General features: G+C 37.2%; 1 protein-coding gene across 3 annotated transcripts in view; it reads left to right on the forward strand.

Moving 5' to 3' along the window:
• CPPED1 (calcineurin like phosphoesterase domain containing 1) overlaps window positions 1-13011 on the forward strand; it is a 42168-nt gene that overhangs the window by 8054 nt on the left and 21103 nt on the right. For all 3 annotated transcript variants that reach the window (XM_069870355.1, XM_069870354.1, XM_069870356.1), the window contains exon 2: window positions 1006-1224. In XM_069870355.1, coding sequence (XP_069726456.1) covers window positions 1006-1224 — 219 coding nt within the window. The remainder of the gene's footprint in view (window positions 1-1005; window positions 1225-13011) is intronic.

Consider the following 13011-nt stretch of genomic DNA (forward strand, 5'->3'; position numbering starts at 1 on the left):
ATTTAAATGCTGCGTAAACCCCTATAATGCTACGTGTATTAAGCCAAATACAGCTGTCGAAACAAATACTCAGGTTGCAAATGAATGCATTTAGACAGCTGGAGAAACCACAGTGTACTTGTGTTTGTACTTTAATTCCAACTTGAGACATAAGTCTACGAAACTGAATGCCCATTTTTGTACTTAATTTGTAGTCAACTGTTGCTTTATTTGCCCAGTATTGAGATTATTCTTTTTTCCTAATGTGCTTGTTATGTATCACATTTCTTTTGTGTTACTTGTTATTATAGTATTAGAGAAACTAGTATACAACAAAATTGTAGCAATAAAAATTCAATTGTACCCTCTGCCTGCACTGACTCTACCAATGAAGATTTGTTTCTGAGTCTTCACCTTTTTTATCAGAGGTCTCAGGAGCTATTGTGACAGTTCTGAGTTAAGATTTCCATTGCTGATTCTGATGTTGCCAGATTTTGTGTTTGTGCACCTTGATGCTGTTGAGTGGATTCAGTTCTAACTCCAAAGAGTGTGCTACATCCAACTTCTCTCTAAAAGTATAAGAACAAAACACATTTAACTCCTTAATAATTTAAGAACAATTCTACTGGAACCATAAAATGCGGAAATGTGGTTTGTATGTTTTAACCTGTTAATTAAAGAAGCAATAATTGGAGTCTTAAAAGAATCAACTGAGATCTAGTGTTATACACTTGTACTGTGTTGCAGTTTAGTAATTTTGAGCACTGTTTGCTGAATTTTTCACATACCTTTCCTCTACTCAATCTGTAATGGCCATGTGGTATAAGTAGATTAGCATACTTTCATTTATATTTCTGCCTTTATATTTGTCCTGTATGAGTGGCTACAGAATTCTGTAATTTCATTGAAGTGGCCTGGCTTACATAAGTGAAGAGCAATCAATTGAATGATGCATGGAAGCTTTCATTCTCTCTGTAAGTTTCTCTATTGCTTAACTTCTTTTTTTCCCCCTCTTTTTATTCTTAGATGAAGAGTACCAATGGAAAGGGCCCTTCTACTTCATCCAGGGAGCAGATCCTCAGTTTGGGTTGATGAAAGCTTGGGCAGTTGGAGACACTAGTAATGGAGATGATGAATGGGGAGAAGAAATCAAATTAACAGAGCAAGCAGTACAGGCCGTTAACAAACTAAACCCTAAACCCAAGTTCTTTGTGTTGTGCGGAGACCTTATCCACGGAATGCCAGGTAAGGCAATTAGAAGTGTAGAATGGTGTTCGTAACTCCATTTTCTTTATATTTCAGATTGACAACAAGGGTAATTTCATTTCCTTGACTTCATAATGTTCTTTCATAGGGTTTGGTATGCTACTTTTCTGGTGTTTGGGAAGAAAGTGCTTTGTAGATGATTCTTGAGACGTTATTCTGATTTCATCAGTGGGCTTCTGTATCATTCATTTTAGGGCTGTAATTTTGTTAGTAGGGTTTGGGTTTTTTTTTCAGAGATGTGAGGAAATTTTCATTGAAAATAAAAGTCCTAAACAAATTGCTTTGAGAAGACAAATAGGGACTTTGGCTGCTGGGGAGAAGCAGTGCCAAGAAAAGAACAAAAAATAGCTGTGGCTTTCTGAGTACCTAAAGTGGATAAAGCTCACCTAATTCTCTGACTTTCTAATTCTTAAATCCAGCTGTTTAAATATTTAAATTCTTAACATGCTAAAAGTCAGCAAATTCATATTTTAGCATTCTGTCCTGCTGTGTAACTCAGATTAGTGTGTTTCTGTGTACAGCTGAAGGTAGAACAACAGACCATCTGGAAAGGTGAGTTACAGATTTTGACAGTTAAAACTTTAAAACAGACTGGCAATATTTTCTATCTTAAGAAGCTATATACTTTTCTTGGAAGTGGAAGAAGAGGTGATGTTACCAGCTGACAAGTGGTCTGCAAAGCAGATCTAAGCACCATGTCTTACATTTCTTAGCCTTGACAAGAACAAAGCTGCAAACAGCTTTAGCTATGTAGCTGACAGCAGAACAATCCACCAAGTGAGGTTGCAAATAGTCCTGTGTGCTTCATTGTACACTCTGCTTTGCACTCCACTTGCACCTGAGGGGGTGCTTCACAGCTGTTGTTTGCATGTTTGAGACCTTTCACTAATTCCTTCAGTGTCCTACAACATGGATTTTAAAACCTTAGCTGTCATATAGACAAGTCAAATTGATTGACATCTTTTATAGGCTACAGACTTTCTTTTGACCAGAAAACAATTTTAGTGATAGAGTGGGAAAGTGTAAAAACCAACAGATTTAAGCTTGATAGAATCTGCTGTAACACCTCAGTAGCTTGATCATAATGTAAAGTCTGCCATTCAGTTTTATTGGTTTGTGTTCTTCCATTAATTTTGGAAGCACAACCCAGAATCATAAAATAATCTCTTCCTAAGACTCATCTGGCCTTCCTACAGCAGAGTTTCAATACATATTTCAGTTAGGACTTCTAATTTATGTAAGTGTTCCAAACATTTTATCTTTGGTATCACTTGTAAGAGGAAGAAAATTCAGGACAAATAATAGGTATTCTATATTCTATTGAAAAGGATCTTTCAGTCACATTTAAATAATCCAGGAAGCTAAACTAATTTCATTCTCCCGCGGTATTTCTCAAAGACTCATAAAGCAATGCAAAGTTCTGAGTACTTCTGTCTGTGCTGACTTGTAAACAGTGTTGTTCTAAGGCTTTTCTGTTGATAGAGACTAGGTGCAAACTACAGAGGTTCAGCAGTCATCTGATTTCAGCTGGGTACTGAATGGCTAGTTACAATAAAGAAGTCTTATGTGTGGCAGTTTTGGGTTTATGTTTATTTCTAGTAATGGATCTCTGTACTCATTATTGTCCCTTTAACCAGTGTATGTCTCAAATTTCAATAATATTTTAAATACAAACCTGTTAGGGTTTTGAAAAAAATTATGTATTCATTATGCTAACAAACATGTAAAAGGAACTGAACAGATTGCACTGCTGAGATCAGTTACATTGTGTGATGTGTGTGCTGTGCATTGTATAAATATTTGAAGCTGCCTAGTGCAGTTTCTAAGAAATTGAAAGAAAGAGCAGCTCATTACTCAGTTATCTTAGGGGTCTTTTCTAGCCTAAATGATTCTATGATTGCCTCACTTGAGACGCCATATTTTAATTCATCTAATAATTTCTTGTTGATTGACTTTGTTAATACTTTGTAAGCCATGTTATCATGTAGTTATATAAAATAGTTATGGGAATGTACTACTAAATGGAATTTTAGAATATTCAAATGCAACAATTACTTACTTCATTAATGTCTTTGTATTTATACAAATTACTTACATGTTCATCAACTCATGGCACAGCAAGTACAATTTAAAAAAATATATTATGCATATAAGCACGGTTTTACAGTCAGACATTTATCTTTTTGTCTAAACTGATGAGAGAGAAAAATTAATCACTCTGTGGTGCAGATACCTGTGGATTAACACTGACTAGTTGCCTAGAAGGGCAGGGAGACATGTGATATAGCAAGGGAGACAAACACAGAGTCAGAAAAATACTTCATAGAAGATAAATCTAAGTCTATGTGTTTAAAGGAATTTGAGCAGCACTTTAGTTAAAACTGCATGAATGTGATTTCAGAGATTTTTTCCTAGCTTTTCCTCTCACTGACTTAGCTTCTGGAATAGGAAGAATAGAAACTCCTTCAAAACACAAGAAGATATAAAGAAAACTTAAAAGATATTTTAAAGCAAGGCAACTCACATCCTGTTTTAAAAATGTCTTAATATTGATAAGTTCTTTGGTCTGTTTGTTAATAGCTGTTACTGTATGAGACGTTGCAAGACACTGGCACTAAGTAGCCAAAATATTGGCCTTATAAGAACTTATTTACTGCATATTCTTTAAATCAAAATAGAAATTCTCTAATGTTTGAAATTCTCAAGATTTCTGCCCCATTCCATGCTGAACTCTAGGGATTGAGCTAGCTTGCATTTCACAGAGGAATGAATCCTTAAATTTCTTCTCTTACACAGGTATGTGTTTGAACTACTAGTGTATTTCTGCATCAGTTATGACTCAGATAAAAAGCAGGAGCTGTTATATTCCTCTGTCATAGGGCACAAGGCTCTCTCCACTAATTCCAGTACTAATACTGTGCTTGAGACTTCATACTTCTTTACATAATCCTTTTATATAATTCTAACTTGAAGTGAAGACACAATGAGATAAAAAGCTGTCAGTAATTGCTTAAAGTCTTTTAAAAAAATTTTAGAGAGAGTTCCATTTGAAAATATGAAGAATACTGGTGAAATTTTCCAGCATACTCATTATTTGTCCCAAGAAAAAAATGGAAATTCTAAGAATTCTGTTTGCAATAATACATTAATGAAGAACAGCAGAGTCTAAGAATTTTCATGGCCAGTAGCTTTTCAGATAACTTGAATGTATAAATGTTTGCAGAATTGAAGACCAGTAGTAAAACAGTACTGTAGCCATTTTATGCTTCTCCACTCATGAGTCTCTCCAAGAATAATTGTGGCATCAGTCCCTTCAGCACGTTAGTTCAATAAACGAAGTAGGCAAAAATAAGATGACATGAGACAAGACGTTTATTTAAGTTTAACAATTGTGAATTTGTCTTGTATCTTATTTAATGTCTCAAATTGCCTTTTAAATGACTTGTGTGTATCAGCTATGTTAAAACTGAAAACATCAGCATTAGTGAAGTGTATCGCAGTTAACTACTACAGTGTGGTTATTGAAGAAAGCTATGATGAAGTGAAGGTCAGCCATGTACTGCAATCCATTGGCCGGTGTCTGTCAAGTTCTTTGGATCATACTGCTTTTTAATCAATGCCTGCCAAGAAGAAGGGAGGGGGGAACCCAGATATTCCTCTCTTCTCTTAATATGATTTATCATGGAGTACTAAGCATAAAGTTTATGATGACTGTTTAAAGCATGCACTGTGGCTGTTTAGCTGAAGCAATGTTGAAACGTTTTGCCAAAGAACTCCCAAGAAATCACAGAATTCCAGCAGCTAGAAGTGATGAGCAGAATCCTGATCAGCTGGGAAGCAATTAGGCATAGCACTTGGAATCCATTACAGATATCATTAGAGCAATGAAGTAATCAGTGCCAGTATCTTGGTATTTAGCTGCTGATTAAAAGTAGTTTGTACCCCGAATATTATTTTCAGAAGTTTTTCTTGATTGCATAATCAAGAATAGGATATCTATTCCTAGTAACACTAATATTGCGGTACATAATCAAGAATTTTAAACAATACCTTATAGTACAACTGTGTTACTGAAAATAGTTTCTGTAAATGTGATACTTACACCTAGATACACCGTGACAACGAAGGGCATATTTCTCATGACATTGGTGTGCATTATGTTAGTGTACATCCTATATTGTTCCACTAACCTATACCCTTAAAGACAGATAGCTCAGCCAGTTTTTCACCCTTCTAGTTCTCCACTCATCTGAACTGCTAACTCCACAATCTTTTAAGGTGGAGAGGTGGCTCAAGGTGACATTAGCCAGCTCTCTCAGGATTCTTGGATGCATTCCGTCAGACACACTTGGGTTGTAAGTTTTTAGGAATCTTGAATCCTGGCTGAATCTGGTTCCATTGCTGTTATTTCCTCTGCTTCTTTAACTCTGGGAGAACGTTTCAGTGCAGGCAGGCCAGAGAAGCACTACTCGTACCTGTCACTTGTCACTGCCTTACTCAGCCATGGATATGTATTATCTTTCTGTATTATTTTATTACTAAAGTAGTAGTAGAAGCTTTTGCAGCCTAGCATGTCCCTTGCTAGTTTCAGTCCTCAGTGAGCTTTGGATTTCCTGACACCAGCCTGCATGCCCAGGTACCTTTTCAATACTCCTCCTCTCAAGACCATCTTTGCTTCCATCTTCCTTTTATGTCTTTTTTTCATAAGTACTTAGGCATGAGTTCCCCATTAAGCCACTCTCCTAACAGTCCTGCACTTTCTATGCCTCCCCTCCTCTTCCCTCAGTATCAGGAAGGACGATTTTTGTCCATCCTTGTGTTAGGAGGAGCATGGCTGTGAAGACACATCAACTCTCAAACTGTTTTGCCTTTCAGAGCTAAATAGCAGTTCCCTAAATAAGCCCATCTGCTGTCTTGAGGCCCCAGATCTGCTATCTTCCTTCCTTACTCCCTTAGGATCTTGAACTCCGCTCTGGTGGCTGCTAGAGCCAAGGCTGCCAAGGGATTAACACATTCTCTAGCACTTCTCTGTTAGTGCATAGTGGGACTAGGAGAGGAGGCCCCAGTTGGCCTATCAGTGTCAAGAGGTTGTCCCAGGCTCTGTCCTCTGTTGCTGTTAGCAGGTGTCAGGGAGGTTAGTGTCTCATAAGAGCCAGGGTCTGTGATCTGAAGACTTTTTCAGGTTGTTTTAGAAGACTTAATCCAGTTCTTCACCCCAGTGGGTGGTCTGTGGCAAGTCACAGAATTTGTAGGGGATCCTCTGATCTTGACTCACAAGCTCAACAAACCTGGTGTCTGTTCCATGGAATGGCTTCATACACTAAAGGCAAACTCCCTTGCCTTCTTCTCGTAGAATCATAGAATCACCAGGTTGGAGGAGACCCACCGGATCATCGAGTCACAGAATCACAGAATCACAGAATAACCAGGTTGGAAGAGACCCACCGGATCACCGAGTCCAACCATTCCTATCAAACACTAAACCATGCCCCTTAGCACCTCGTCCACCTGTGCCTTAAACACCTCTGTCAGTCTTTCCTGTTTCAGTTTCACATGAAGCGTTTTGCCTTCTTCTTCATCCCATACCTGGAGCGTAGATTGGTGTCCAGGAAGCAACTTCTGCATTTTAGCACCTTTCATTACAGAATTCAGCTGTTTGCAGTCAAGGTCACTGCTGAAGCCATGGAGAAACACTGACTGGTGAAGCTGAGAATCTAGCAGCTATTTTTGTGACTGAATTCCTTTAGATGAAATTGTTTAAACTCCTTTTTTTTAATTATAACTGTTGTCAGTAACTTGATAGCCATCAGTGCTAGCCAGTGAAGTCCTCTGTGACGTATCTTTAGACCAGGTGTTTAATTATTTTTCATTAATTGCTCTTACATGGGTGAAAGAACAAGTAAGACAGCAAGTCTCCTGCAAACTTTACTTAGCTCTGACTTTAATAAAATGTAACTGTTTAGAGGCTAAATGAAATGAGACTTGTCTAATAATGTGTATAATCACAAAAAAAGATAGAACTTGATTAAGCTTGATCTGTTAGTAGTGTGATAATGGATCAGTGAGCAAGTAATGTTTATGCCTGCAGTTTTAGATTCATTTGTGTGTATATGTTAATTAGAAGAAATCAAGATCACTGGAATTGAGTATTACTGCACTTGAAGTACACTGTGAATACTTGTACTAATTTCTTCAGGTAAGTGAAAGCATAATCTCCAGTGTACACAGTTCATGCCCAGATCATTCAGTGCTAAATAATCTTATGTCAATCCTTTCAGTCATTTAAGACCAAATAAAGTTTTTCCTTTTTTTTTCCCCCCATCTTTGTTTTATACTAGTAAATTGTTTACTTATAGGCTTTCAGATTCAGTTATAACACTATTCTGGAACAACTTTAATTCTGGTGAAAGAACCTTTAGCACTGCTAAGGTGAGTGGAAACAGCACCTGACAGGTCAGAGCTGTGACTGCTGTGCTCTATGTCAGAATTCCTTTGTTTTGCTGGAGGAAGAGGATGCCTACATCGCTTGCATCTGCTGTTTCAATGATCTTTTTCTCAAGGATCCATTTTTTTTTCTTAATATCCATTTACAAGAAACAAATCAATCTAGACAACTGTAAGTGATGACAGGAGACTAAGCTAGTGTGTAGTGGTGAAAAGGTATGGACTACCTAGAAAATCTGGTGTCTTGTGAAAAGACAAGACTGTGAATTTGGGAGGGAATTATCACTGTCACAGAATCACTGTGAGATTGCTGGAGATGTAAGTGCACTGCCTGCTTCAGCATCTCTCCCTACTGCTCTCTCCCTTTGCCTGCTCCCCCTCTCTGTTTCTAGCATCCTGCCCAGCTGGGCTGTGTGGCTCTCTTACGGCTGCTTCCAGGGGCTTCAACTTTACTGGGACCTTCTCACCTGCCAGCCAGCACCCCATTACTGCTTACAGAGCTCTGTGTGTGTGTGCATCTCTGATGCATGTTTTCTCCCACGAATTCTGCACATTTCGCTAATTCCTCCAACCCCTCAGTAAAGCATATCAGCTCAATTTGACTAATGGCAATTTGGAGCACCACTGTGCTTTATGTGAAAAGCAAAACTGTCTCCTGTGTGTCTCCTCAAAATTATGTACCTTTTTCTGTCTTTCATGCAAACGATGTTTTTTCATATCATAATGAAATAGCTGTGATATGCACCAAGGCTTTTTAAAAGCGGTTTCACAACTCTCACTATGAAGTCCAGTAATTTGTACGTGTATGTTCTTCCTTCTTAGAAAATACTTCACAGATGTTTATTGTACAAACTTGAAAATGTGCACTTGTTTTGCAGTCGATTCAGCACAATGTCCTTTCTAGGAGACAGGCTGCTCTGCTTGTACTTTATTACATCAGATATGAACTAGCTTGTTCACACTTCAGTAACTGAGTTGTTGGGAGATTTGGAGATTTCTGTGCAAAACCCACCAGTAGCACGATGTGATCTGAATGTAATGCTGAAATCTCCATGCAAATGCACAAGCTGCCATTTATATATTTGTGAACTGAATAAATTGCAGATAAATGTCACGTCCCATGCAAGTTCTTAATATTATATACAGCATATTAGTAAGGCACTCTACAAAGGATAAAAAATGCTTGATAATTCTTAGTGTCTTTCTTAAAAGTGATTTTACCACAGTAAATCTGGCTATGAACTGCTTTTTTAATTGCTTTTAAAGTACCATTAAATAGCCCATTTTGAAAAAAAACAAAAGCACATTAATTTAAAAAAAAGTGCCAGACAAAATTAAGCTGCTTGGTGAGTCCTTAAGGGAAGCATGTATACGAGGAGATATTTTGTAAAGTTTTAATTTTATCTGAAAATGCAGTAGTTCTTTTAAATTTTCCTTTCTCATCTACAACACAAGAGCATGAATGCTGGTGTTTGGTTTGTATAACAAGCATAGGAGCAGGTTAAAAAAAATCATGTCATAAAATATAGTTCCAGCCTTAAAAATGACTGCAAGCATGTCATCTTTACTATATTTGCTGTCTTTTTTTTTTTTCTGCCATTTGAACTGGCTGCTTGGTTTACTAACAAGCAAGTTTGTGTAGGTTTTTTAACTCCCATCAGACTGGCACAGCTGGGGAGGAGGCAGCTGTATTAGTAGCTACTGTCGCATGCAGTGTCAGCAAAATTGTCAGCTAAAACCCTGATCTTTCTGGTTCCTGAGTCATTGTCAGTAGAGATTTATAATAGAGCATGAAGTAGAAAAGGTACAGGGTGACTTCTGAAGTGCAAGGTATAAGCAGTGGCTTTGAAATGTTTAAACTGAATCTGGCTATAGGTAAAAATTCTATTTGATGCATGCAGGATAATGTTTTATAAATACATCACTCACTGATCAGTGGGGATTTTTTGGTTGTTATCACCTGAAATAACATGAGCAGTGTTTTAAGTTTGACGTAACATACTGACAATAAGGTAGATTAATCTAAATAAATTCACTGCATCCCTTTCTTTTGCTGTTGTAACCTATGAAAAACTTTGTGCTGGATAGGATGGAGCCCAAAGCAAAAGGGATTCTTGGCTATTTTCTTCTTCAAACTCTTATGCTAAGGTTAATTAATAATTTCTAAGAATTTTGGTAAGTAGCACATTATTTGTCAAACATCAAATAACACATATTTCAGGAAATGCCACTACAGTTGCATAAATAAACATTTTATAGTAATTATCTGATTCTAGTAAAACCTAATGGAGCATTCAAAGCCTCCAAACTGCTTAGTGTGAAATTTAATTTGCTCTAATAAGCCCAAGAGAAGCATGAGATATTCTCTGTGCATGTTTGACAATAAATATATAAATAAATAAATACGGGCTCATATTGCAAAGAAACCATTGGGCCATCAGAAGCAAATACTGAAAATCTAGTACAAGTACTAGATCCTATATTTATGTGTATAAAATATATATATACACATGAGAGCATAGATTTTTCTTCATGTTCTAGTAAAAACTTAATCTGTCAAAGTCCAGTTATAATTTCTTGCTTTCTTCTTTCTCAGCCCAGAAGGTTTTAGTTAAGTTTATCATATTCTCAGCTTTAACAATTCAACTCCTGTCTATGAACGTTTGAAAATGTATACATGGAGCAGACACCTACAGTGAGGTATTTATTTGGCACATTTTACAGTAAATATATCTCTGTGTTAGAATCGTTGTTGCCTCCTTTGTTTTCTTGGAATTGGGCTTGGTGTTTGTAAAGAGTAGCTTGCACAAAGTCAGCACTCTGGATTATGCAGGTATGGTCAGACAAGGTGATAAGAACTGTCATTCCAGTTTAAAAGTGTTAGCTTATAAAAAGGCACATTTCCACACTTTTCCATCCCTCTGAAACATAAAGGATTTTCTTCTTCCTTGCAAGTCAGTGGCAGAAGAACTAGCCCACATGATTTTGACTCAGTCAAGCTGAACCAAGTCTTTTCCAGACTGCCAGCTCTTCTGTAGTCAGTGGAGGGTAACATGCTTCTAATGGATAGGAATTGGGCTAGAGCGTCCTGTTCCTGTCTGTGGCTCTGAGCAAGCTGCATCCCCACTCTGGCCATGGTGCATCACCTGTTTGTATTGTAACTTCTTTGAGCATCCTGTAGCAATCATGGGTATGGAACAAAGACATTTAAAAAAAGAATATTTTGGCTACCAGAGCTTATTCCAAGGAAGATGTGGTTTGTCTGAACTATTCACTGGCTGATTTTAACTGCCCTTTCATTCTGCACTTGTTCTGATAGCAAAGATGCCTTTGTAAGGGTAGACAATGCCTTAGACATCAGGAAAAGTACACATCTTTTCAAGTAATTGTACCCACTTGCTGCAAGCATTTCTTAGTTTAACAGTGAGGACGGTTTCGTCAGACTTCAGGGAGTAGTGTTTCAAAGAATTATTAGTTGTGCTGTAACTACTTCATATGAAACTAAATATGATGAAGACCTTAAAAACCTGTAAAATTCTCACAGGCAGTCATTTGAAGAAAGTATGAAAGATTAAAATCTTGCTCTGTCTCTTAAAAACAAGCAGTTACTGGAAACAAGACTTTCATACCTTTGGCTTGTTATTAAATTTGCTGTACCTCCTGTGACATTGTGGTATTTTTTCCCTGTTTGCGATGATTTAATCAGAAGGCCAGACCCAAAGGTGCGGATGGCCTGTGCTTGATGTGACAGCTCTGCATAGCTAGGAGAGTAGGGATAAGAAGAGCAGGGTGGGGCTGAAGTGAAGCTTAATACCTATTTTCATAGCAGAAGGTGGCACAGTAAATGCTACAAATTAGGTTGTTAAGTGGGCACCTGTGCAGCTGGCACTCAGAAAAATGTTGGCATTTGCAGTCATTGTATTTAAAGTCATGCACCAAAACTGTAGGAGCAGTTGATCCCCTAATAGGCTTCCTCGTTTACTTTTGGTGGTTTGTCATTTCTTTAATGTAATAATTGTTAATAATTAACTAAAACTGGAGTTACATTTTCTTCTTGCTTCAATCCCTAAAGTTATAAAATAAATTTAATTTGTGTTTTCATGCTGGGAAATTGTGTGATCACTTTTTGTGTTTCAGAACAGATTATTACTTGTTTCTAATGTACTGAATAAATCAGTGGCTTACAGCTGTAGACAAATGGGTATTTCAGTTCCTGCATTTCAGTGGCATTAATGAGATGAGGTTCTTTATATGTTAAACTGAGTAGCTGGTTTGTCTAATAGTGAATATAGTTATATTTACATTATTTTTAACTGTAATAATTTTTTTTTGCATGTCATAGAATTATTCTGAGGCTATTTCAATACTAGAAATAGGCCTGAAGAATAGAGAGGAGACATTTTTGCTATTACAGTACAGAATGAGCCGGAAAAACCTGTTTCAGAACATGACCATACTGGGTTTTATTGAAATTGATCAGGTTATTCACGCATGTAATAATTTTGGAATGATGCCACGTACTGCATGACTTCATTATGGCAGGTGCTAGAGGGAAAACTAAAAATAAGAAGCAATGAAGAGCACAAACTTAAGAAAAGCAGTAAGACTGAACAGGGTGGCCTGATAGATGTTTTCTTTCTATGCCAATGCCATGTCTGTCATCCCATTTTTGTAGCATCCTAGGAAAAACGAATATGGAGAGCAAGGTGTTCATGGACCATGAGAGAATCTTTGCTTTTATGGGATGGTAACACATAAACAAATGTGAAGAAGGTAAGAGTTTGGCCATGACAGTAAAGAGGAGTTGCCCATATTGATGAGATAGGCAAGGTTAGGAAGGAAGGGAAGACAGTGAGGAACAGTGCGAAAGTCCTTTAAGTAGCACAGAGAAGGAGTCAAGTAACTGCAGACAGTCATCAAAACAAATAAAAAAAGAACAGACATCTCAAGAACAGGGAAATGCCCAAAATAATAAGACTGATTAAAGCAATTGTGATGCACTGTGAAGCCCAGGAAAATACACAGATCTGCCTTTTGTTTGATCACAATCACGTGATTGCTTCCAACAAGAATTACTTGGGTTTTGATGTCAGACCAGAATTACTCCTGGTATCCCAAGAAATTACAGAATGAATAGGCCCAGTGTTTTTATAAATTCCATTGTCATTAGTGGTGCTTTGACATTTTTTATTTTGCTTTTATCAGATTTAGTTACTGCTTCTATTTGATATTTTGTGTAGTATTTTAATCTACAATTTAGCTCTTACCTTTTCTTTGATGATCAATCTCTTGTGTTAAATGTTGGGCAAATTGCAGTCGTCA

Source organism: Phaenicophaeus curvirostris, chromosome 16 (assembly GCF_032191515.1).
Source record: "Phaenicophaeus curvirostris isolate KB17595 chromosome 16, BPBGC_Pcur_1.0, whole genome shotgun sequence".
In the NCBI taxonomy this organism is placed as follows: Eukaryota; Metazoa; Chordata; class Aves; order Cuculiformes; family Cuculidae; genus Phaenicophaeus; species Phaenicophaeus curvirostris.